Source organism: Mixophyes fleayi, chromosome 3, assembly GCF_038048845.1.
Source record: "Mixophyes fleayi isolate aMixFle1 chromosome 3, aMixFle1.hap1, whole genome shotgun sequence".
In the NCBI taxonomy this organism is placed as follows: Eukaryota; Metazoa; Chordata; class Amphibia; order Anura; family Limnodynastidae; genus Mixophyes; species Mixophyes fleayi.
This window is the reverse complement of record NC_134404.1, coordinates 327,141,751-327,164,537: the sequence shown is the minus strand read 5'-3', so window position 1 is coordinate 327,164,537 and position 22,787 is coordinate 327,141,751. Positions and strand designations below refer to the sequence as shown.

Here is a 22,787-nt window from a genome sequence, read left to right as displayed (position 1 = left end):
CCGGGGGGTGGCTGGCCCGGGGGGGGGGGGGCTCTGCCCCCCTGCCCCACGGGCCAGTCCGCCCCTGCCTACTTCCCAAGGGAAGTGGGCGGGGCCCAGAGCGTAGTCTGTTCTCCCGAGAGACTTCCCCCAAAGTTCCATATTCTTCCAGACATTCCGTGAGAATAGGCAGGTATGATACAGGGGAGGGCTGAATCAGTCTTCATGAGGATTCAGCCTTTGTGCCTCACGCCTCAGTAATGGCACTCGTCCATAGTGAATTGATAGGCTGAAAAATTGTTTCAGACACCAAAATGGCTACCCCCACCTCGGGTAGACAAGAGTTATACATTAAAATCAAATCAGACTGAGCACGGATTACTTAAAAAAAACAAAACAAGCTTAATAAAGTTCTATTGTATATAAAGCAGCATATACAGATGTATAGCACAAAAAAAAGCTATTTGTATACAAATGAAAACATTTCAATTTCATTTCTTATTATCTTTGAAACGCACCAGCAGTTGCACTTATTCCACGTCCCTGCTTTTTACTTATAATGATGCATAGCGTATGATTGTCAAATTATAGTTAGAAATAGAGATATATGTGAACAAGGTGGGGACGGGGGCAGGATCTGGAACGCTGTTTCTGAGCGGTAACACTTGGTGCTTTCTGTAATATTTTCCCTCTTTTTCTTGTTTAAGACATTAGTGATTATGATGCATTTGCATTCATAGACACAGCTTGTTCAGACACACTAGACTGGCCTGTTGTTCATACGGAGCACTTGCTATGATGGAGATAAAAAGAAGCTTATAAATAGCGCTTCACACTGAAGACCTCGCTGAGCTTTGTGCACATTACACAGGAGCACGGTGTAACAGAGGGAAACACAGGCAAGGGCCGGATAGCTTTGATCCTACATGAGATATATCTACTACTGTGCTTAATCATCAGCTGCACCGGTGATAGTGGCTACAAACTCATGTTAGGATTTATGTTTGTATTCAGAAGTATTGTACAGTGCAGTAAGCCAGTGATAGGAAGGCAATGCAAGAATAAATACAGAAAAACAGAACAAGTAGGACGTAAAGAAATCCAGTACACCTGGGGGTAAATTTATCAAGCTGCAGGTTTGAAAAAGTGGAGATGTTGCCTATAGCAGCCAATCAGATTCTAGCTGTCATTTTGTAGAATGTACTAAATAACTGACAGCTAGAATCTGATTGGTTGCTATAGGCAACATCTTCACTTTTTCAAATCTACAGCTTGATAAATTTACCCCATGGAGTTTTCATCTAAGAAAGCCAGATGGCCTCTAGGACCCCGGCTCTTACAGTATGGTGACATCTAGAACCACATCAGATACTGTCTTCTTCAAAGTCCAACAAGGGAGGAGGTGAGGGGGTGGTGCCATCAGTGAATGTCAGGGCAGGGCTGGCAAATTTTAGCCTGGGGGGCAAGACAGGACTCTGCAGCCTACTAGGAACATTTTAAAGAAAAAAAAAATACAGGCGGCCCAGTGACCCAGCCCAAGGTAGCCCACTATGGGACCGGTCCGGGGGGCAGATGCCCCTCCCCTGCCCCCCAGCCCAGCCTGCCCCTGGTGAAGATTCAAACTAAGAACATATTGGCCTATTGTCCCGGGAGACTCCTGGATCCCGTTTCCCTTTGCTGTACAGAGGGTGGTGCTATGATATTATATTTGCATAGTCAAGCCCCACTGCGCGAGGACACAGATGCTTCAACAGGAAGATATAATCCCTCAGTGTGTCCTAGGTCCAGTGGAACGTGCCTGGAATAGCTCCAATTAAGGCCAACCAGGGAGGCATCCTTTTAACATACCTCCCAATATTTGGGTAGGCATCCTTGGGACGGGGCGTGGCCACAGCACAGTGGGCGTGACATGGTGGGTTGTGTGGCCACACCCAGGGGGTGTGTCTAGCGCACTTGAAGTGCTACGCTGCCCCGTTCTCTCCTCTCACTCCACTCCAAACACATTCATTGCCGCATACCTCCCAACCATCCTAAATTAGCATGTTTGTAAGGTATCTTATAAGATGAAACTCACCTAAGTTGTTGCCTCTCAATTTGACGGAGTGGCGACTCTAAGCAGAAGTTTTCCAGGTTGCTGAAGTCCTCAGCCTGGAGACTAGTCACCCTATGGCGAAACCTCATTTTGTTACTTATATCCACAAATATTATTATCTTGTTGACATGTAACGCAGCGCTGTACATTGACATGATCATGACATGACACAAACTAATTACATACAATGACATTAATCAGAAGGTAAGATGACCCAAATGAGCTTACAATCTGCGCAGTGCGGGCTACCTAAGGAAGCGGAATAACAGCTGCAATTGCTAGTGCGGGAAGTGCCAATTGTTAGTCAACAGCATTATGAGCCTAGAATGATAAAGCAGTCATTGGTGACTGGCGTTTCTGTGCAGTTACCGGTGGTGGGGTAAGGTTGTAATGAGGAGAGACAGCAGAAGGCAGAGACACGTAACATGAACCAATCAGTGTAGAACTCTTAAAACAGTCACCAGAACTGTCCTTCACCATTCATCATAACTGAACGCCCAATTAGTGGCACTATATAAATAATTGGTGATGATGATGATGATGATCCTCTGCTGGTTCTAGAGGAGGCTTTTGCCTTCATGCAGCACAGCCATAGCTGCTGTTATCTGTTAGTTTACAGTAACTGTGTGTAGCCCAGTGTTTTTAGCTCCCGGTTGGAAATAGATCCAGGACAGTTCCATGTTCGGCAGCTCTCACTATGGAGGCATTGGAGATCACCAAAGGAGGAATAGAGATGGCAACAGCAATAACAGCTGAACTCACTGGATCCAGCAGCTGAACTGAGATGGAATACTGTAGATTTTCTAGACAACCTTGTCCTTGGTGTGATGACTCTTTGGCAGCACCATTTAATGTCCCGCTGCCTTCACAAATTTTTAGATGTTTCATATTTGTGCGAAAATAATTGTGCGGGAGGTAGGACACAGAGCGGACCTAAAGATCCCCAAATGCCACCTGCGTGCCAAAATGAGACTTTTCACTCATTACCACAGCTCTTGACCATAGATGGGGATGAGGATGTACATTGACCAGTAACGAGTCTTGTCCGACAAATTAGCAACCCAGTTTCCTACCACGTATCAGTACAGTGACCCAATAAGCTCTTTAACCTCACGTCCCCTTTTCCTTCACTCATGAACAACATTCTAAGATACTTAGGGCTAGATTTACTAAGCTGCGGGTTTGAAAAAAGTGGGGATGTTGCCTATAGCAACCAATCAGATTCTAGCTGTCATTTTGTAGAAGGTACTAAATAAATGAAAGCTAGAATCTGATTGGTTGCTATAGGCAACATCCCTACTTTTTTCAAACCCGCAGCTTAGTAAATCTAGCCCTTAAACTCCTCACTTTTTCCATTCAAATCAACAAATAGAAAAATACATACAAACACATGAAAAATAACAGTATGCCTTCTGAAACGCAACATTAAGATGTCAAAAAGTGCCAGTGTGTCCTGCACCATTAATGTGTTCAATTTGTATTAATAACACATAAAATATGATTAGATGTGAATGAGCCCTAAACGTATTTAATTATTTGCTACATTGCATGTTTTGGTGCTGGATGAGTTAATTCTCATCCAGCTTTATTTGAGTGTAATCTACATAGTCTTTTATTTTTATTTAGAGGAGGGAGAGTGATGAGTGATGAGTGAGTAATTGTGGTCGAGATTGATAAATAAACAAAGCAAGATGTTAAAAAGAGTAAACATACTATTTATAAATATTCTACTCACTGTAATGATTGGAACTGAAGTAACTATTTTTGCTTTAATTTAAAAGCTATTAACTTTTTTAGTCCATAAGTCACTGCTAGACGTGCCAGCTAAAGGTGCATTTACAAATCCAATGTTTAGTTACTAAACTGCATCTTCATAACGTTCCAAACACAGAGAATAGGTAACTAGTTACTGTATTTTGAATGAACCAATACGTGGACACAATAGAATGTAATTCGCAGTAAATGACAGGACTCATTATCTCTGTGCAAGCAGATGGATGACATTGTATAATGAATGACATGTACTATAGTCAGTGGCAATCCCCTATGAATTTATAATCCGTGCTGATAGTGCCGTTGTTCTGATAAACAATAGAGGACATTCACATACCAATTTGCAGAAGTGCAAACAAGTACCATTTAAAATATAAATGGTAAGATATTTAAACCTGTTGTATATTTCTGTCGGATAACGTAATATGGATAATTGACATTATCCCCCTTAAAGGGGATGTCCCTTTGGGCTAACACTTCTCGTACAATAGCCCCCACCCAAAGTGATCAAGTACCAACACCTTTCCCTCCACTGGAGCCCTGTCATTACCTGATTCCAGCAGCTGTTTCCATGTGGGGAAACTCTATCACTTGCAGCACTGAGCATCAGTGACGTCCGTAGAATTTTATGCTATGCACGGAGGGCTTCCAACTAATATGCAACCTCATTTAATCGGCTGTTGCATTAGTTATATACTTGGATGCGCTTTGGTGCACTTTAGCTTTGCTCTTGCTTTTGGAAGCGGTCTCTGGAGCAGGTAGCAGTGGAAGTCGGTGGAATATGGACCCCTGCGGAATCCCTTATATTTGTGATTTAAATTCATGTTCCCCTATTATTAATCAACTGATTTGCTAACTTCTTTTTTATCTTGTGAGTGAGAAAGAACATTTAATTCTATTCAGTTCTCTTCCTGTTCATGTGCAGAAAGCCTCAACATTGTTTCAACAAAGTAAGAAAACAGTAATCCGAGCTGCCTGCCTAGTTCTATTATAATGAATAGGGAAGGGAGTTGACAGCTCAGCTGTTACCTTTTCAAACTGGATTGATACATGTAGGCTGAAATCTTCAGCTCACAATTAGATTTGTTAGGAATAGCCTATTTTTTTCCTCCAAAATACAGCAATAAATTTAATTACAACCATTTGCAAATCATGTTATTCTGATTTCGGATATATGATTTTATTATTATTATTATTATTATTATTATTATTATTATTATTATTATTATTATTATTATGTGGAGTTTCCTTTTAAGTTTGGGTCAGTTTTTAGCAAGGAAACAGGATCAGTGGCTTTGTACAAGCAGATAGAGAAACAATCCCCAGCTTGAATACACAAAGAGGAACCCAGTTGTTATCTGCATAAAAGATGTACTTAACTTTTGGCAGAAAATGCTGCACTAGATGTATTCTTTTCTGTTCCAGATTATTTCTTTTAGATAAACCATGAATTTGAAAAGCTGCAATGATCAATCCTCACACAAATGACAAAGAAAGAGCAGAGATTTAATGTTTCAAATGTCACTTCAACTGGATGACATCTGTTACCCCTGTGAATTGCCAGATTCCTTCCTGTAACTGATGGACCTTGTCTTCTCATAGAGATTACATTAATGCTGAACAGTGCAGTGGAAGTGACATGTGTCCCAGTCTCAGAGGACCTTCCTGTTATAGTTTCTGTCTCTCTCGGATTCTCTCTGAATGGTACCGCACAGTTACTCACAGTGTTCTCAACAAAAAATAGAATTTAGAATTTTAATGGAAACTGCATTTAAGCCATAAATATATTTATATGAAACAACTACTAGTGGCAGAGCTATATATTACTTACTTACAAGAATGAAACGAGAAATTACTGGGCAACAAATTTTTAAAGGGTCGCTATCTGTCCACTCCATCGCTGAGCTTCGGCTTACTGGCTGACATCAAAGGAAGCTTTCCTTCATCATCATCATCATCATCATCATCATCATCATCATCTATTTATATAGCGCCAGTAATTCCGCAGCGCTGTACAGAGAACTCGCTCACATCAGTCCCTGCCCCATTGAAGCTTACAGTCTAAATTCCCTAACACACACAGACAGACAGACTAGGGTCGATTTAATTGCAGCCAATTAACCTACTAGTAAGTTTTTGTAGTGTGGGAGGAAACCGGAGCACCCGGAGGAAACCCACGCAAACACGGGGAGAACATATAAACTCCACACAGATAAGACCATGGTCGGGAATTGAACTCATGACCCAGGTGCTGTAAGACAGAAGTGCTAACCACTAAGCCACGTGCTGTATTAAACAAACTATAGAGATTTACTTTAGCTTGGGGTCCAAGAAGAGGGTCTTCTGGTAATTTTAATGGCTAGTTTAAAATGTTTGCATTTATATAATAAAACTACACAGAATTCCAAATGTACTATTTCTATATGACAAGAGAACGCTTACAGAGGCAAGTTAATGGGCTGCAGTGTCATGCAAAAATACATAATGATATCATACATAGTGGAAGGAGCGCGTTTCCCAAAAGTAGAGAGTAGGGATGTCAGGCTCCTAATGGTGCAGAAAAACTGTAGTGTGAAATGTACATCTATATGAAACAAAGTTTAATACACTGAGCTTGTTAGAATTCGGCAAGACATCGTCAGAGCTTTGGACGTTCAGTTAGGTTGTGTTGTGCTGTGGGACTTTTGTTGTATAGGGACGAATCTTAGGGTAGGTTTAGACTCAGGACTTGGGCAAATGTTAGTGAGAAATAAATTATGTTATCACTATTAGGTTATGATTGATGTTGAGAATTTTGCACTTGAGGAAACCACCGAGAGTATGAATAAAACACAAGACGCCTGAGTCATTAAGGAAAGTAATACAAAAAAAGGAGTAAATGTACTCTAGGACAAACCATGGTACAATGCAAGGGGTGCAAATTAGTTTATTATTTTGCACATATGGAAAATACTGGCTGTTTTTTCATCTAGCACACAAATACATGATAGCTTTTTTTGTACACTGAAATGTAAAGTTGATCTAGGACATGTCCTGCCCCAATTATAAATCTCTCCCCACATTTTTAATTTACCTCCCCCTCCAATGCAACATGGTTTTGCCCAGGTGCAAAGTTACTCCTTTTTTATGCTTTGCTCTCTGTAATGACTAAAAATACACAACTTAAAACATGCCAGAACAAAAGAAACATCAATGATAAAATAATGATACTTCCCTTTCACTTCTCCAATGTTCCACACACTGTATTTATTGTGAATTAGGTATAAATTCCTGTGAGCACAGTATCTTAGTTTTCATATCCTTGTATTATGGTGTCACTGACTAAACAGCACATTTATACCGGTCTATGTACACTTTAATGCATCATGTCAAAGGATATAGCACCTTTTACCCTATAGATTATTATCTAGATGATTAAGATATAGACTGTTTATGATATTAATTCTGCACAGAATGCTCACTGGTGTCCATGAGCATTTATAGATCATTATTGAGCATTCGTAGCAGTGGTCATTACTGAGAGAGGCATTTGAAAATATACGGCTTGTAATATATTCCTGTAAGGGGAACAAATAATTATTTTTTATAGATCAAGTTAATCTGCAGCTATTCATTAAAGAAGTAAATCAGCATAATAAAATTATGCAGCATTGAAGACTCACTAATGGGTTTTACCGCTAAAGAGATGCAATATATTATAGAACAATTTGTTGTTTTATAAATGGCTGGAGATAATGTATTGAAACCATCATAGGGGGTCATTTATAAGTGGACTGATTGGCGCTATCCAGTTAAAGCCATTTCCCATCTGTCGTGCAACTGCTTTTCCAACTTCTCTGCCTGGTCTAACGGCTTTCTGCAGAAAGATGTCGTCTTCTATGAAGGGGCCATTGTTTGTTCTGTATGATAAACAAGGTGGCAAAATTGCAAAAAAAAGCTGATTATGTAAACAGATGTAACATACAGATGGGGTTAACGTTCCATCATAAATCTCTCCTGTATTCTAGGTGTTGCAACTGGGTTCTGAGATTCTTCCGCAATACAAGCAAGAAGCACCGAAGACCCCACCACATATCATTCTACATTACTGTGTGTTCAAAACCACCTGGGACTGGGTCATCTTGATTTTAACCTTTTACACCGCTATTCTGGTCCCTTACAACGTGTCCTTCAAAACCAAACAGAACAATGTGGCCTGGCTGGTGGTGGACAGCATAGTGGATGTAATATTCTTGGTGGACATTGTGCTCAACTTTCACACCACCTTTGTTGGACCTGCTGGGGAGGTCATTTCTGACCCAAAGCTAATCCGTATGAACTACTTGAAGACCTGGTTCGTCATCGATCTCTTGTCCTGTTTACCCTATGATGTCATCAATGCCTTTGAGAATGTGGATGAGGTAACGTTTTTCATTTTTGTTGGTTTGTTTGTTTGTCTGTTCCAAGAGCCACGTAAGGAAATGTTTCATATTTACTGAATTATGACATCAAAATAACTTAATCTAATTAAATGAACACTGAAACTAATAAATAAGGTGCTTTCTATAAATAGGTAATAAACCATTCATAAATACACGTGTAAAAGTTCCCATACCTTGACAGAACCTAACATATTTTAAATTGAATATATAATTTTCGTACAGTTAAATACACGCTGATCTGTACAATCCGCCCTTTTCAGCTAAAAGTGTCTGCAGTACATACAATGAGATTACAGACAGGAAGTTTGCCATACATTGGAAAAAAAATCTCTTCTCATAATTATAACTTTATATCAAATATCTTAATTTCCAAGTCTCCTGAAATGGTTCCATGTATTTTTTTTTGTTAATAATAGCAGCACATATTTAAAACTTGAATTTTAGGTGTAATGCTTTCTTAAGGAATGATTGTGGAAAGTAGACACATGAATACTAAAAAATATTAATATATTAGAATGTCATGTTATAGAGTGGGCTTATGTTGTTCAATACTGATCTAGAGACTCTTCCAAACTTCCATCAATTCTAAAATCTCAACCTTGTCTGCCTTGTAGCTGTCATGAGCATAGGCAAACTGAGGTGGGGGAAGGGGAGGGTTCCTAGTGCCTGGAAACCCCCCTCCAAGCCTGGGGCACTGTATAATTAAGGGTGCTGGACCCTGTCCCCGCTTCACACGGCTCTGCTTGAAAAGGGAGAGCTGTGTGCACCTAACAGTAGTGCACGCAGCATTGCCCATGTATATTATGGGGATAGGAAGAGTTGGAGAGCAGCCAAGCACTGTCTAAAATTATAGCCACGCCCCCATACATGCTGGTCACGCCCACTGGCGGAATGGTGTGGAAACCCCCCTCTACAAATCCTGCGTTTACCCCTGATGAGGATCTGTTGCTGAAAATGTTGATTATGCTGAGAGCTATAAGGGTTAAATGTAAGCAAAGTGTTCTGATTGGTTGTTTGATAACAAACTGTCTAAAGGTTGGTCCTCACATTGCGTTGCATTTTGTCTTCAATAACTGTTATGATCTTTATAGCTATTGGTAATGTCCTCCAAGGTGGTGGGAGCTGGTAATTAGGAACTTAAGATAGACAAATGGATTTAAAGAGCTCTACGTGTATTGGTTTTACCATTTGACAAACAATTCTACAAACGATTGCAGTTGTAATCAGGCCATGCTTCTATAATATATAATGAAGCTGTTAACTAGATAATACAGAAACATACATAAGTAACAAGTCAGTGACTTGAGCATGGGATGGACTTTATCAGAGAAGGGGCAAACAGGCCTGACAATAAAGTTAAAATTAATAAAGGATTTTATGTGTTTTTCTGTAAACTAGGATCTTCCGACATCCAGGAAAATGTTAAACATACAGGGAATGATTCATTAAGGATCTTAACTTAAGAAACTTCTTATTTAAGTCTCCTGGACAAAACCATGTTACAATGCAAGGGGTGCAAATAAGTATTCTGTTTTGCACATAAGTTAAATACTGACTGTTTTTTCATGTAGCACACAAATACTTGATAGCTTATTTGTACACTGAAATTTAAAGTTGATATTTGTGTGCTACATGAAAAAACAGTCAGTATTTAACTTATGAGCAAAACAGAATACTAACTTGCACCCCTTGCATTGTAACATGGTTTTGTCCAGGAGACTGAAATAAGAAGCTTCTTAAGTTAAGATCCTTAATGAATCAGGTCCCCAGTATCCAACTAATGTTAAAGTGTTAGTTCTTCTTTAACTTTGCACTGTTTTCTACCAGTAATAACTGTTGCAATGATAACAAATATATCCAATGTTTGTGTCGTTAAGAAGGCATGGAAATCTGGTCAGCTATTGATTTATTCAGGGTCACCAATAGTGTGATTGACACAAGGAAAATGGAAATATGACCCTATTATCTGATATTTAAAACCCGTTTTTATAAGTTCTTGTTTATAGTTTTAATATTCTTTTTCTATTTTTAAACAGAAAATATCACAAAATAATAATAACAATGTAACTGGTAGATCATGTTATTAAAAACAGAAAGGAATTTAACCCTCATCTACACAGCTACAATAACATACTTATATTTAAATTATTAGCAATTTAATGTTGAAAATGCAATAAAAAATACAGCGTATCTTAATACTGGAATATATAATACACTAAATATACTGAAATACTTACAATCTCCCTAACAGTATTATTAACCAATCTCATTATCCATGTTAACAAATGGGCATTTTTCAGGGTCATAAGCAAAAGTTCTTTCAACGAGCTGCCGGGAAGTTGCTTTTTTCACCCTTTAATACTCTATTTCTATAGACAGGACTATTATGTTCAAACAGCCAATTCAACTAAAGTGCCCAAAATTGTTGTGTTCAGCAGCCTGTTTGGAAAATATTGTTCAGATGGTGTAGAGAAGGTATAATCTGCAATGATGATGAATGCCTATATATATGCCTTTCCCGTACTAGAGTTTGCATCCTGTTAAATGAGCTGTTCTCTCTGCCAATGTACCGTTTTCTTGAGTGGTTTAGAAAGATGCAACTTTATCTGAATTTCTGGCTTGTTTATGATTGTGTATAATGGCCGGTGGAAGACGGATGCGGCACTATAATTAGCTTCTGGAGAATCAATAATCAAGTTTCTTCTAGGGGAGCAAAAAAATCTGTAAAATTCATGAGGTTTCCACATTGTGAAAATTCTTTGATTATAATTTGTAATATAATTTAAAAGTTTTACCGTCAACACCAGCTCAGCTAGTAAGTAACGTCATTTATCTAATTGGTATCTCTAATCACAAATACAGGAATAAGGGGATAGGATTATCCTTAAATAAAGCTACATTTTAATAATAATATACATTAAAGCCCATGTATTACTAAGGTAAATAATACACCTTAAGACACTGATGTGAATCTGTCCAACATGCTGTCTCCTATATCTTTTGGTTAATGTTGTAATTTCCTTTCAGTAACTAAGGAGGGTTGTGCTTCTCTATCTTACACAGCTTTAGTGGAAAGTGGTGATTTGTGTAATTGGCTCTTAAAATAAAAGAGATGTTCTGCAGAGACTGAGATGTCATAACAAGCATACTGTAAGTGACACGCTTGGCTCGGTCATTTCAACTTTTTGTTCTTTCTTACAATTACTTTAGACACTGTATACAAGTTGTTTATGTGTGGGTATAGTTGTTTGTGATGGCCAAGGAGGAAAGACTATATATGATCACTTTTTTTAACAGAGCTACAGTAGAAGCGAAATTAAAATCAGAAATTGCGGCATCAACTCCTGATTTGGTAGTTTTCATACACTTATAAGATCAGCTCCTTATGATAGTTGTGCAAAGACTATATATGGTATATATCAGTAGTTTAAGCAGCAATTTAGAAGTGCTGGTATGGAACTTTCACTTTGAAATGAAAGGCTGGGTGCCTGGGTCCCTCAAAGATTTAAGGGTTTTGATAGAGTGAAATTAATTTTAGCAGTATATAGTATAATATAAACATATTAAATGATGCTCTCCGCCCTGTGTCCCCCACCTCTCCTGTGTCCAATTACCTTTCCTTTGTGTCCCTCCAACTCTTCCTCCTGTCTCCTTTGTGTTCTAACATTTTCACTCATATCTCCATAATATTATAATAAAACTTTCCAAATACCTCCCTTATATCTTCCATGTTACCCTTTATCTTTCCGTTATTGGTTTCCTTTTTCTGTTCCTATGTGCCCCTATCTTCATTGCAGGTGTTCCCTTCCCTCCCTCCCTCCCTGCCAGCTCTCTCCTATGTCTCACATCCTGCTTCTCTCGCTCTTTCCTTACTCTTTGATCCTCTCTATCTATCCCTGTTCTTGCTCCTATTATTCCCTCGCACTAGTGAATTCACACTTTTGCCTCTCCATCATCACACTGCACCCTCTTTCTTCACACTGTGCCCCCTCCTTCATCACACTGTGCCCCCTCCATCACATTGTACCCTCTCCTTCATCACACTGTGCCCCCTCCATCACACTGTGCCCAATCCTTCATCACACTTTTGCACCTCCTTCATCCCCATACAGCCTCCTTCATCACACTGTGCCTCTTTGATTACACTGCACCCTCCTTCATCACACTGTGCCCCCTTCTCCATCATACTGTGCCATCTCCTTCATCACACTGTGCCCCCTCCCTCATCACACTGTGCCCCCTCCTTCATCACACTGTGCCCCCTCCATCACACTGTGCCCTCTCCTTCATCATAATGTGCCCTCTCCTTCATCACACTGTGCCCTCTCCTTCATCACACTGTGCCCCCTCCATCACACTGTGCCCAATCCTTCATCACACTTTTGCACCTCCTTCATCCCCATGCAGCCTCCTTCATCACACTGTGCCTCTTTGATTACACTGCACCCTCCTTCATCACACTGTGCCCCCTTCTCCATAATACTGTGCCATCTCCTTCATCACACTGTGCCATCTCCTTCATCACACTGTGCCCCCTCCCTCATCACACTGTGCCCCCTCCTTCATCACACTGTGTCCCCCTCCTTCATCACACTGTGTCCCCCTCCTTCATCACACTGTGCCACCTCCTTCATCACACTGTGCACCCTCCTTCATCACACTGTGCCACCTCCTTCATCACACTGTGCACCCTCCTTCATCACAATTTTGTCCCTTTATCACTGTGCCCCCTCCTTCATCATACTGTGCTCCCTTTATCATCACATTTTTGCCCCTTCCATCACACTTTTGCCCAATCATCACTGTGCCCCGTCCTTCATCACACTGTGCACCCTCCTTCATCACACTGTGCCACCTCCTTCATCACACTGTGCACCCTCCTTCATCACAATTTTGCCCCTTTATCACTGTGCCCCCTCCTTTATCATACTGTGCTCCCTTTATCATCATACTGTGCTACCTCCATCATCACATTTTTGCCCCTTCCATCACACTTTTGCCCAATCATCACTGTGCCCCGTCCTTCATCACACTGTCCATTCCTTCATCATAAAGTTTCCCCTTCATCACACTGTACCCCCCTCTGTTCTTACTACCTTCATTTCTTCTGTCTTTGTCTCTTCCTCTTCTGTCATTTCTTCAGTATGCTGGCTCCTATCTGAGCCGCACCTCACTCAGTTGAGTTGAGATGTGATGACCTCATGCCCAACAGTCAGTGAGAAGGAAGCAGCTGAGCAGGGAGAAAAGAGCGGCAGGCACCAAGTATGTATCACTGGGTTGATGGACAAGGGTGGAAGGCAGGCGGAGCGAAGTGCCTCTCAGGTATGGTGCCCCCTGCCTTGCTTACCCCACCTTCCATCAGCCCTGGCTGCCTGTAAGGTGGTGGGACAAAGAAATGGCGGTATGTCATACCGGCCCATACAGCCCCACATCGAGCACTAATATATATGGTAAAATGTAGCTTTTTACTTTTTTCTTTCAATCTTAAAATGTTTAACCTTGTTCTTTATTTGGGCAACAATCAGGATGAGTAAATCTGTGTAGAACACAAAAGCCCCAGAGATCCTGTAAATCACAAATAATAAGTTACTTTCTATGGGGTGCTGAAACTAGGTACAAAAGTGTCAACTTATAGCACTAGAAATAAGGACAGACTCAACTCCCCCTTACTGTCATCAGTGATGTAATAACAAAAACACAGTCAAACAAATTAATATTTTTATGCAATGCTCCATATGTGATACCACTATGACACTAGCGACTAATGCTGGCTGAGACCAAGTCGCTAGTGAGCAGAAAAGCAGTCTAATAGGACCACAGATCTTCACCAGGGACCCCTGTAAGAGAGTGACAGACATTGCTGCAGGGAACCTATAGATTACAGCACCCAGGTTTGTCTCACTAGGTGATTTGCTAGGTGGCCGCTCAGGTTCAAAATTAGAATTCATTCCAAGTTCAGGGGCAAGTAGCACAGAGATAAAATGATATAACACAGCAAAAGATAAGGGTGACAAGCAATCAAATGTAGCCTAACAAGCCACATCATTAGACAGTAATGTAGTAGCAGGTAGAGGAGTTCAGACAACAAAAGTACAGAACATGTTACTCAGGCACCGCTGAAAGGGAAGTATTGCCTAAATAAACCCAATGACATTACGGCACACGCCCTTCACCTGCGTCACTGGTGTTTGCATCATTGCCGGCACACGCACATGTGTAGGAGTGCTTTCATGCCAGGCAAACATAAGTGAATCATCTCGGTCATGTGGATAGATAAGTGACGTGTATGGGTGGATGTCTCCTTGTTAGGATCACAAGGATATCGGCAGTGTGCTTGTGATATAATGATTGACAGGACATGGATGCCAGATCAGCAGTAGTGGTTTGGCTTAAGCAAGAGGACAGGTAAGTGACAAGAAGTTTACAAGATAAAAAGAAAAGTTCAAAGTAATTCAAGCCAATTAAGTGATGTTCACTCATGTGACACCCTCGTTAGCCCGGTGTGTTCTTATGTTGCCAAGGCCTCCACCCCCTGTAACGGAATTTGGTCCAAATGTGACAATAGCCAGTTCTTTGAGGTGTCCACCATGCACAGTCACAGTATCACATATAACAATATTGTGCAAAACATCTGCTCAGACAGAGCTGGGAGCCGAGAATTCAGTTGCTGTCCGTGGTGCTGAAATCTGACCTGTATTCACACAATAGTAACTGGTAGACAGCTAACATATTCAGCACAGACAACTCACCATGTGCTGAACTAGTAGCCACATATTTTACTGGTCACTTTGTTTTTCTGTAGGAATAAAAGTACATTTTACCCTACTATACTTTGCCTTCCCCCGCTGCCCTGAAACTCATGTGTTCCTCATATCTATCTACATTGCACAGTGTCCTCTTTACGATTTGCACTTTTAATTTGCAGGATATTAGTTTATTAACCCCTCTGGAGAACATTTCCATGTTTCAAGTAACCCATTTTGCATACTTGAAACTAGTATATTGCCTTAAAACTGAATTTATTTTAACACTTCCCTGAACATCTGCAATTCTGAAATGATAATTACTGTACAACATTCCTTAGAAAACATGTGTTCTTTCTTGTTCCAACCTATTTGTCAAATACGTGGATGCCTAAAAGTTCCATTTACACGAGTTAGTGATTGCCAGAATTATGAAGTTTCTGAGGTCCTGCAGTCAGCATGCATTTGCCAACAAAGCTTTTGCACGTAATTCTTCTTCTGCAATTAACTCTGCACAGATGGGATAATATCTCATCATATAGACAGCTACAGTCAAGGACAGGAACAAAAGCTCACAGTGAATACATAAGGGTCTCATATTTTTATTTAGAACACAAGGACACCTTTGCTACAAGTGCTCATTCAAAATACCCCATGCTTCCTTTTGAGTGTGACATAACAGCTGTAGAAAGTTGCTATCACTAAATCAGTTAAGGTGCCCACACACTGCGATTCCAGTCCCTGAGTGTGTGGGCTGAAATGGATATCACTCAACATCTCATCAGGATCTCTACAGATATTGATTGAGACCTGTGGAAAATACTTTGGGATGATGACTGAGACCTGACCCACTGTGGAATAATCATCCATCTCTATGAACTGTGCCTCATAGGCTGGGCCGCCATCAGAAATCATGGGGCCCAGTACAAATTATGCAGGCAGCCCCCCATGAACCCCCCCCCCCCCACCGCAAAAAAGGCCTGCCCCGGTCGATTAGCCCCCCTCTGCGACCAAGTACCTCCCCCAACTTCCAAAAAAAAAAGAGAAAATATGAGCAACAGAAATATCCAATTCATTGTCATGAAAAATTTAGCAATTTTTCATCACAATGAACACTGGTTTGAAATCTTAGACCCTCTCATATAGTAATCAAAGATATTGGACTGTATTGGCTGGAAGTACAGTGTTTTGTGATATACTTGCACTCTGTGGTTTGTTTTGTATTCAAACACTTCATTGCTTATATTGCAGTAACCACCCAGTGTTATGCATATTGTATTTTAACCTCAATATTTTAATATTATTTCAACATTGCTCTTATTTTTATTTCTGAATTTCATTTTAATTAATGCAGGCCCTGTCCTGATTGAAAATGTAATAGGTGTTTGGTTTACCATTCAGGTTTGGTAACCTGTTTACAATTGGACGTATATATATAAATTTTTATGCATATTTACATTTGTGTATAGGTATATGGGATTATTTGTAGAGATATATATGCATATTTCTGTTGGAGTGTATTCATATGTACATTAGGTTTAGCCTGACTTGCCCTCCTATGTCCCTTTCAGGTATTTATACATCTCAAGGGTCAATCAGCTCCTAACTATACTATCTAATTAATTTTTTTATACAAAACTTATTAAATAGTGCCCCCTATTACAACCTGTCAGCCTGCAGGCATCACCCTTTCCCCTTTCAACCACCTCACCAACTCCAGTATTCTAAATGGTTTTTACCTACTACTTGAAACAAACTGAAAAATCTGAAAAAAAATTCTTTAAAATATACTTACAGAGATGTTGCAGCTGCTGCTAGCTGCTCCTTCTTCTTCAGCAGCAGCGGGAACATCTGTATGACGTCAGGTCACACCACACCATCAGGGAGAAGGGAGGATCACATGATCGCAGGGGCGAAGCAATGATTCCCCTGCGATCACGATTGACAGCTGCCTGGCTGTCACAGGAAGATCACATGATCGCAGGGGAATGATTGCTCCGCCCCCGCGATCGCATTCCGCTGCCTTGCTGTCATGGTGACAGCCAGGCTCAAGACAGCAGTGAACAGCAGTGGAGACGCCATGGACTGAAAGACAGCGGGCCCCCTAGTAAGTGTGTGCCTACGGGCCCCCTGGTGAGCCCGGGCCCGGTACAAGAGTAACCCCTGTACCCCCCTGATGGCGGCCCTGCTCATAGGATCCTGTCGTTTGGACCAAGTGCCACAAAGTCATATCCCAATTTGTCCACACGTGTGTAGTCTAGTTTCTGCCCTTGTATGGGATCCTTTAATCTGGGTGCAATAAAATTCTGATGTGTTGGAAATAAATATGTTCCGTATTAAGATTTCCAGTAATAATATCTACGCATAATGGAGCTCTAGAAGAGCTACTGAGGTAGCTCAGCAGTCAAGGACACTAAATGACTCATGATGGAGACCCTAGCTTGGCAACCAGTGTCTGCTCTTTGTGACCTAAGACAACCGCCTTGTCTCCCAGGCAGCAAAATATAATCCAATCCCTCTCAAAATTGCAATTTTACAAGGCAGTTCAATCCCTGTGTATCATATTGACTCCTGGTATTTGACTTCAGCCCGTTTCTGATTCCTCTCTGATTGTTTCCTGTCTGCTCTTTCTTTCATGGATTTTGACCTTGGCTTGTTCCCTGACTCTTGGATCTCGTTGATCTATTAGTACCATCTCTGTCCGTCTAGTTCTGACCCAGATTGCCTGACCATTCTGCTTCTGCCTCGCTGGCAGCTGGAGAACTGCAACCTGCGTGTCCCCCGCTGCTAAATCCAAACCTTCTTGCGGGGCTCCCTAGTGAAAACCAGGGGCACGTCAAACTCCACACCTCCAGTTTCAGCAGTGCAAATACCAGCAGGTAGCATCACTCCCTAGTGTGACACTAATCTCTCTCGATATAGATATATAAAGATAGAGATATATATATATCCACACACATCTACCTAACATATATTTTAAATTGTAATACATTCCTCTGTAACATAGATGTTTGCAGAGTACATCTGCTTTGTAATAATGTCTATTTTAATAATTTATAGAAGCACTTGTGTGAACACCAAACGCATTTCCCTGAAGTCACAACTGCTTTTGAAATGTACACTTGTTTTAAAATGTATGAATGAAATATATTTTGTTTCATATTTTCACCTTGCAATCAAGCTGCCTAGTAAAAATACCCGTAAGAATTACAAGTGACAGCTGCCTTCAGGGCTTTTTACCACTCCATGTATTCGCCTGCTCCTTTTGTTTACTGTAATGTTTCTCCATAGTGTACTTGTATCAATGTGACTGGAAGACATACTGTAGCAGTAAGTCTTGTGTCGGGTCCTATAATATACAATTATGCTGGGAATTAAGATAAGAACAACCTGAGAACATTTGAAAGTGAATCATCCTTATGTTTCATTTAAAATTTATGTCGTATCTTTTACCAGAAGCATTGCTGCACATTTCTAAGAAAATATTATTTAGCATTTCATTTCTGGATGTCAACAGGTATTGTGATAAAGCTTCTATTTTATTAAGACTTTATGAAATTACATCGATCACTTAAGGCAGAGGTGCAAAACCTGTGGGCTACTATCACATGTGGGGTCCCAGAATCTGTTTTTGGAGCGTCCTGATTGTTAGATATATTCTACTGGGAATCACTTCTATTGAGATCCCAAAATAGCATTGACAAATGGGAGTCCAGAACACTGATACATGTGGCCCCAGCTAATATATGTCAAGCACCAATAACTGAATTATCAGTTGAGGGTTTACTGTAGGGAGAAGCACAACGAGATAGAGTGCTGTTAAGGAACAGGGCACAGCAGACATACTGTAGGTCGCAATATAGGACAGAGAAGACATAGATCAGTTTGAAACAGATTAGAGTACATGAGCACTAATAGACAGTGTAATTACTGAAAGAACAGAATAGTGCACACAAGTAAATAAACCAAGGGACAAGAGCCTAACTGGGACCAGACAGATGGCAAACTGACAGAATTCAGAAACAGAAGTGTACTCCCCTCCACATAACTCCTATAAAACACCATCTCCAACCTTTTATATCATTTCAATAATTTTGCTCTGGAAAGGAAATTCAGTCCGCACACTTCTACCCCTCCACAATGTATACATGTAGGTACTTTTGCAAAAATCTATGTGCACTAGCTAATTTTAGTATATGCAGAGGAAGTTTAAGACTTTGTAAATGACCTTCAGAAGCTCCTAGAAGGGGCCAGCTAGACGACTACAAGAAGCCTACATAAAGTAATGTTAGGGTTTATGTTGGCTAATGGCTGCTGGGATTAAACTAGAAAGTTAGTTTATTCCCAGCAGTTTATCCATTTGTGGCTAGTTGCCACAAAAGGATAAAAGTGCAATGTGAGATAACAGATTAGTAGCCATCTATAGCCTATATAGTTCAATATATAAGAAGAGACACCTGGGGGATATATTTACTGAACTGTGGGTTTGAAAAAGTGGAGATGTTGCCTATAGCAACCAGTCAGATTCTAGTTATCATTTATTTTGTACATTCTACAAAATGACAGCTAGAATATTTCAGTGTAATATGCCAGCTGAGAATTAACAAAATCGTTTGGAAATAAAAGTGAGATACAACAACGAGTAAAATTGTTGACAAATTTAAAAAACTGCCTCCGGCACCACTGAGGGCTGTCCTGTTAATCTGCTAAGAATATAGACTACTGGTTCCATGAAAATGTAGGTTACTGGTGTAGAAGATTTAAGATTCTAGCCCACAGCATATGTGATGTTTCTTGCACAAGGAATGGCAACATTCCCAGTGTTGTTAAGAGGAACAGATCTGACATACAAATTATTACTGTGTAAAATAACCCTTTTTGGAATTTGATACCTGTTTGGCTGTGCAGAGACTGTTAGTAAATAATGCTGTCTTTACTATATGTACATGTCATTTGTTTATAGGGACAGTGACAGGAACAATTCCATATGGGGAAAAAACAGACATGTCTAAAGACGCACTAGCACAGTGTTGGCTAACCTGTGACTCTCCAGGTGTTGTGAAACTACAAGTCCCAGCATACCCTTCCAGCAATGAGCTGCTATATATTGGCAAAGCATGCTGGGACTTGTAGTTTCACAACACACGGAGTGTCACAGGTTAGCCAACACTGCACTAGCACATAGTAAAAATCTTTATTAAAATGTTCCTTTCCCTAGAGCCCCTCCGTGCAGCCATTTATACATGACTCCTCCTTACAGTCTTGGCCAAACATGTTAGTAAAATTGTTTTCCTAGGTGGTAGTATAGTTTTAAGGAGTCTGCAGAATTTGGTGCTATCTGTGTAGTTTTTTTTATTGAAAAAAGTATTTTTCTTCTTCTAATTTGGAGCTAACTCTCCAATTCAGGAGACTTCTGAGAGACACCATTTCTATAGCAGCCCTTTGCTGCCCTTGCAAGCTCTACCAAGGGGTGAAAGGATCTGTCTGTTTGTATGTTAGAATACTATCACAAAACTGTCCCATCTCATGCTCTAAATACCCAGTGGGCTTCCATACATGTATAAATGGCATTCCCCAGAAGTCTGCTGTCCTAAGTGGGAGTGGCTTATTTGCATATTGCCCCTAAATGGACAACTTATAATTCTTCCTGACTCTTTCTCGGAAGTTCCGGAGACACCTCGAGCAGATTTTTTTAGAATTGATCTCCCCTTTAGAATGCAAAAAAGTTAAAATTATTTTAAAAAAACATTTAAAATTGTTTATACATAGAAATTATGGTTTATTCAAAGAATAAACCATTTTTTATGAGATGGAGATGACAGAGTAAGGATTACGGAGGTCACTGCTGGCGATAGCAATTGGTACCCCCTTGATGTATGTGTAAGCCGAAACCCTATCACCAGCCATAACGATTTTCGTCCTTTGATAAATAGACCCCTTAGTTATTTTCATCGCAACAATGGCCATGTATTTGATTGATGTGATTACTTTATATCTAGAGTCAGTACAGTATGTTTTCATAGTGGTTTGAAAAAGTCACTCTCTGCAAATTGTAAACATTGCACTTTTCGTTGCTGAATGCTTTCATTTATCGAGCACAATGGATCCTTGCCCCTTGTTAATACAAACCACCTATTTAATAGATGATTATTTCAGATAATTATAGGCTGTACATCTATTAGACAATCTCCTGCACTCTCCTGTCAGTCACCTTCCAGTTGACAGATGTTTCACCATCCTGCGGTGTAATTAGGGCTCCACCAGACACTTAGCTGCCAAATCGGATGAGAATTGAGCTGACAGGTGTTGTAATTTGGTAGAGTAGAAGATATCATTCTTTACGGTGTTTTCCATCCTACCAATCGGGTATGTGCCAGCTCATTATAACACTTTTGTATTCTATGCCTGAGACTATAGTATGATAAATGGTGTATTATAAATAGATGCAAGATTACTAGAGACTCCAACATGATTCCTTATGTCAGGCAGAAAATACTCTGCTCCCGAACTTCCCAATTAATTTATTATTTCGGTTACCTGGGGTGAATAAATTAATTTATGTTTTTTTCTAAATCCTTCATATCAATTAATGAATTCAGCTGGGGCCTGTCTTTAAAAACATCAAATTATTTTTTTCCTAATTGACTATGTGTTAAATACAGGACTTCTTTAATCACTTTGCCCTCCTGAACCACAGAGCCATTCTTCTATTTAAACCACCAGAATATCTTCTCAATCTGTCTCATCTCTCTTCTTTGCATTATATGTCTGAAATACACAAGTAGGAAAGATTAAACAAAGCAGATAATGGCAACAGATTAAAAAGAAAAAGAGAAGAATTGCTGCAATAAATGGTTAACCTGATACAAAAATATTGTCATTTCCATTTATAAATCTTGATATGACATGATATGTAGCATATTATATTAATTCCAATTATCAGCAAATTAGCAGGTTGTATTTGGTGTGTTGTCCGTGCTGTAAACATAGATTGATTTCTGAAATAAAACATATGGTTGTAATGGATACTAAGGGCATTACATAACAGGTCCTGGATTGTCTGACCTGTGAACAGCCCACTGACAGCCTGCAAGAAGTGAAGTGCTGTATTTAACTAGAAGGGCATCTTTCTACCCCTTTGTTAACAAAGCTTTTCCAGACGTACAAAACTAGACACCTGACATGTTTCAACTTACCACACAAAGTCAGGCATAGGGAATGTGTGGAGCTCCAACTCTCATGGAACTACAAGTGACAGCATGCTGGGTGTCGCAGTTTGACTGGAGAGGGACAGGTTGCCTCTCTCTGCCCTAAGCTTCCTTAGAAAGACATAGGGGTATATTTACTAAACTGCGGGTTTGACAAAGTGGAGATGTTGCCTATAGCAACCAATCAGATTCTAGCTGTCATTTTGTAGAATGTACTAAATAAATGATAACTAGAATCTGATTGGTTGCTATAGACAACAACTCCACTTTTTCAAACCCACAGTTTATGGAATATACCCCATAATGTCACAAACAGATATAAGCATAGGTGGGGGGCAAGAGTGATTGGTGACAAACTATGTTAATGCATTGGCCAATGACATAATAAAATATATACATTAAAATGTTTCATCTTTAACACCACGCACATATTGAGATTCGTTACAAAATATTTAATGAAGATTACATATATAGTCAGCATATTACATGAGTGTTAATCGCTGCAAACACATGTGTGAATATATATATATATATATATATATATATATATATATATATATATATCAGAATC

At 39.9% G+C, this 22,787-nt stretch overlaps 1 protein-coding gene across 1 annotated transcript in view; it reads left to right on the top strand.

Annotated features, from left to right (window-relative positions):
* KCNH1 (potassium voltage-gated channel subfamily H member 1) overlaps positions 1-22,787 on the top strand; it is a 308,492-nt gene that overhangs the window by 54,368 nt on the left and 231,337 nt on the right. The window contains exon 6 of the mRNA XM_075204209.1: positions 7,852-8,244. Within this exon, the coding sequence (XP_075060310.1) occupies positions 7,852-8,244 (393 nt within the window). The remainder of the gene's footprint in view (positions 1-7,851; positions 8,245-22,787) is intronic.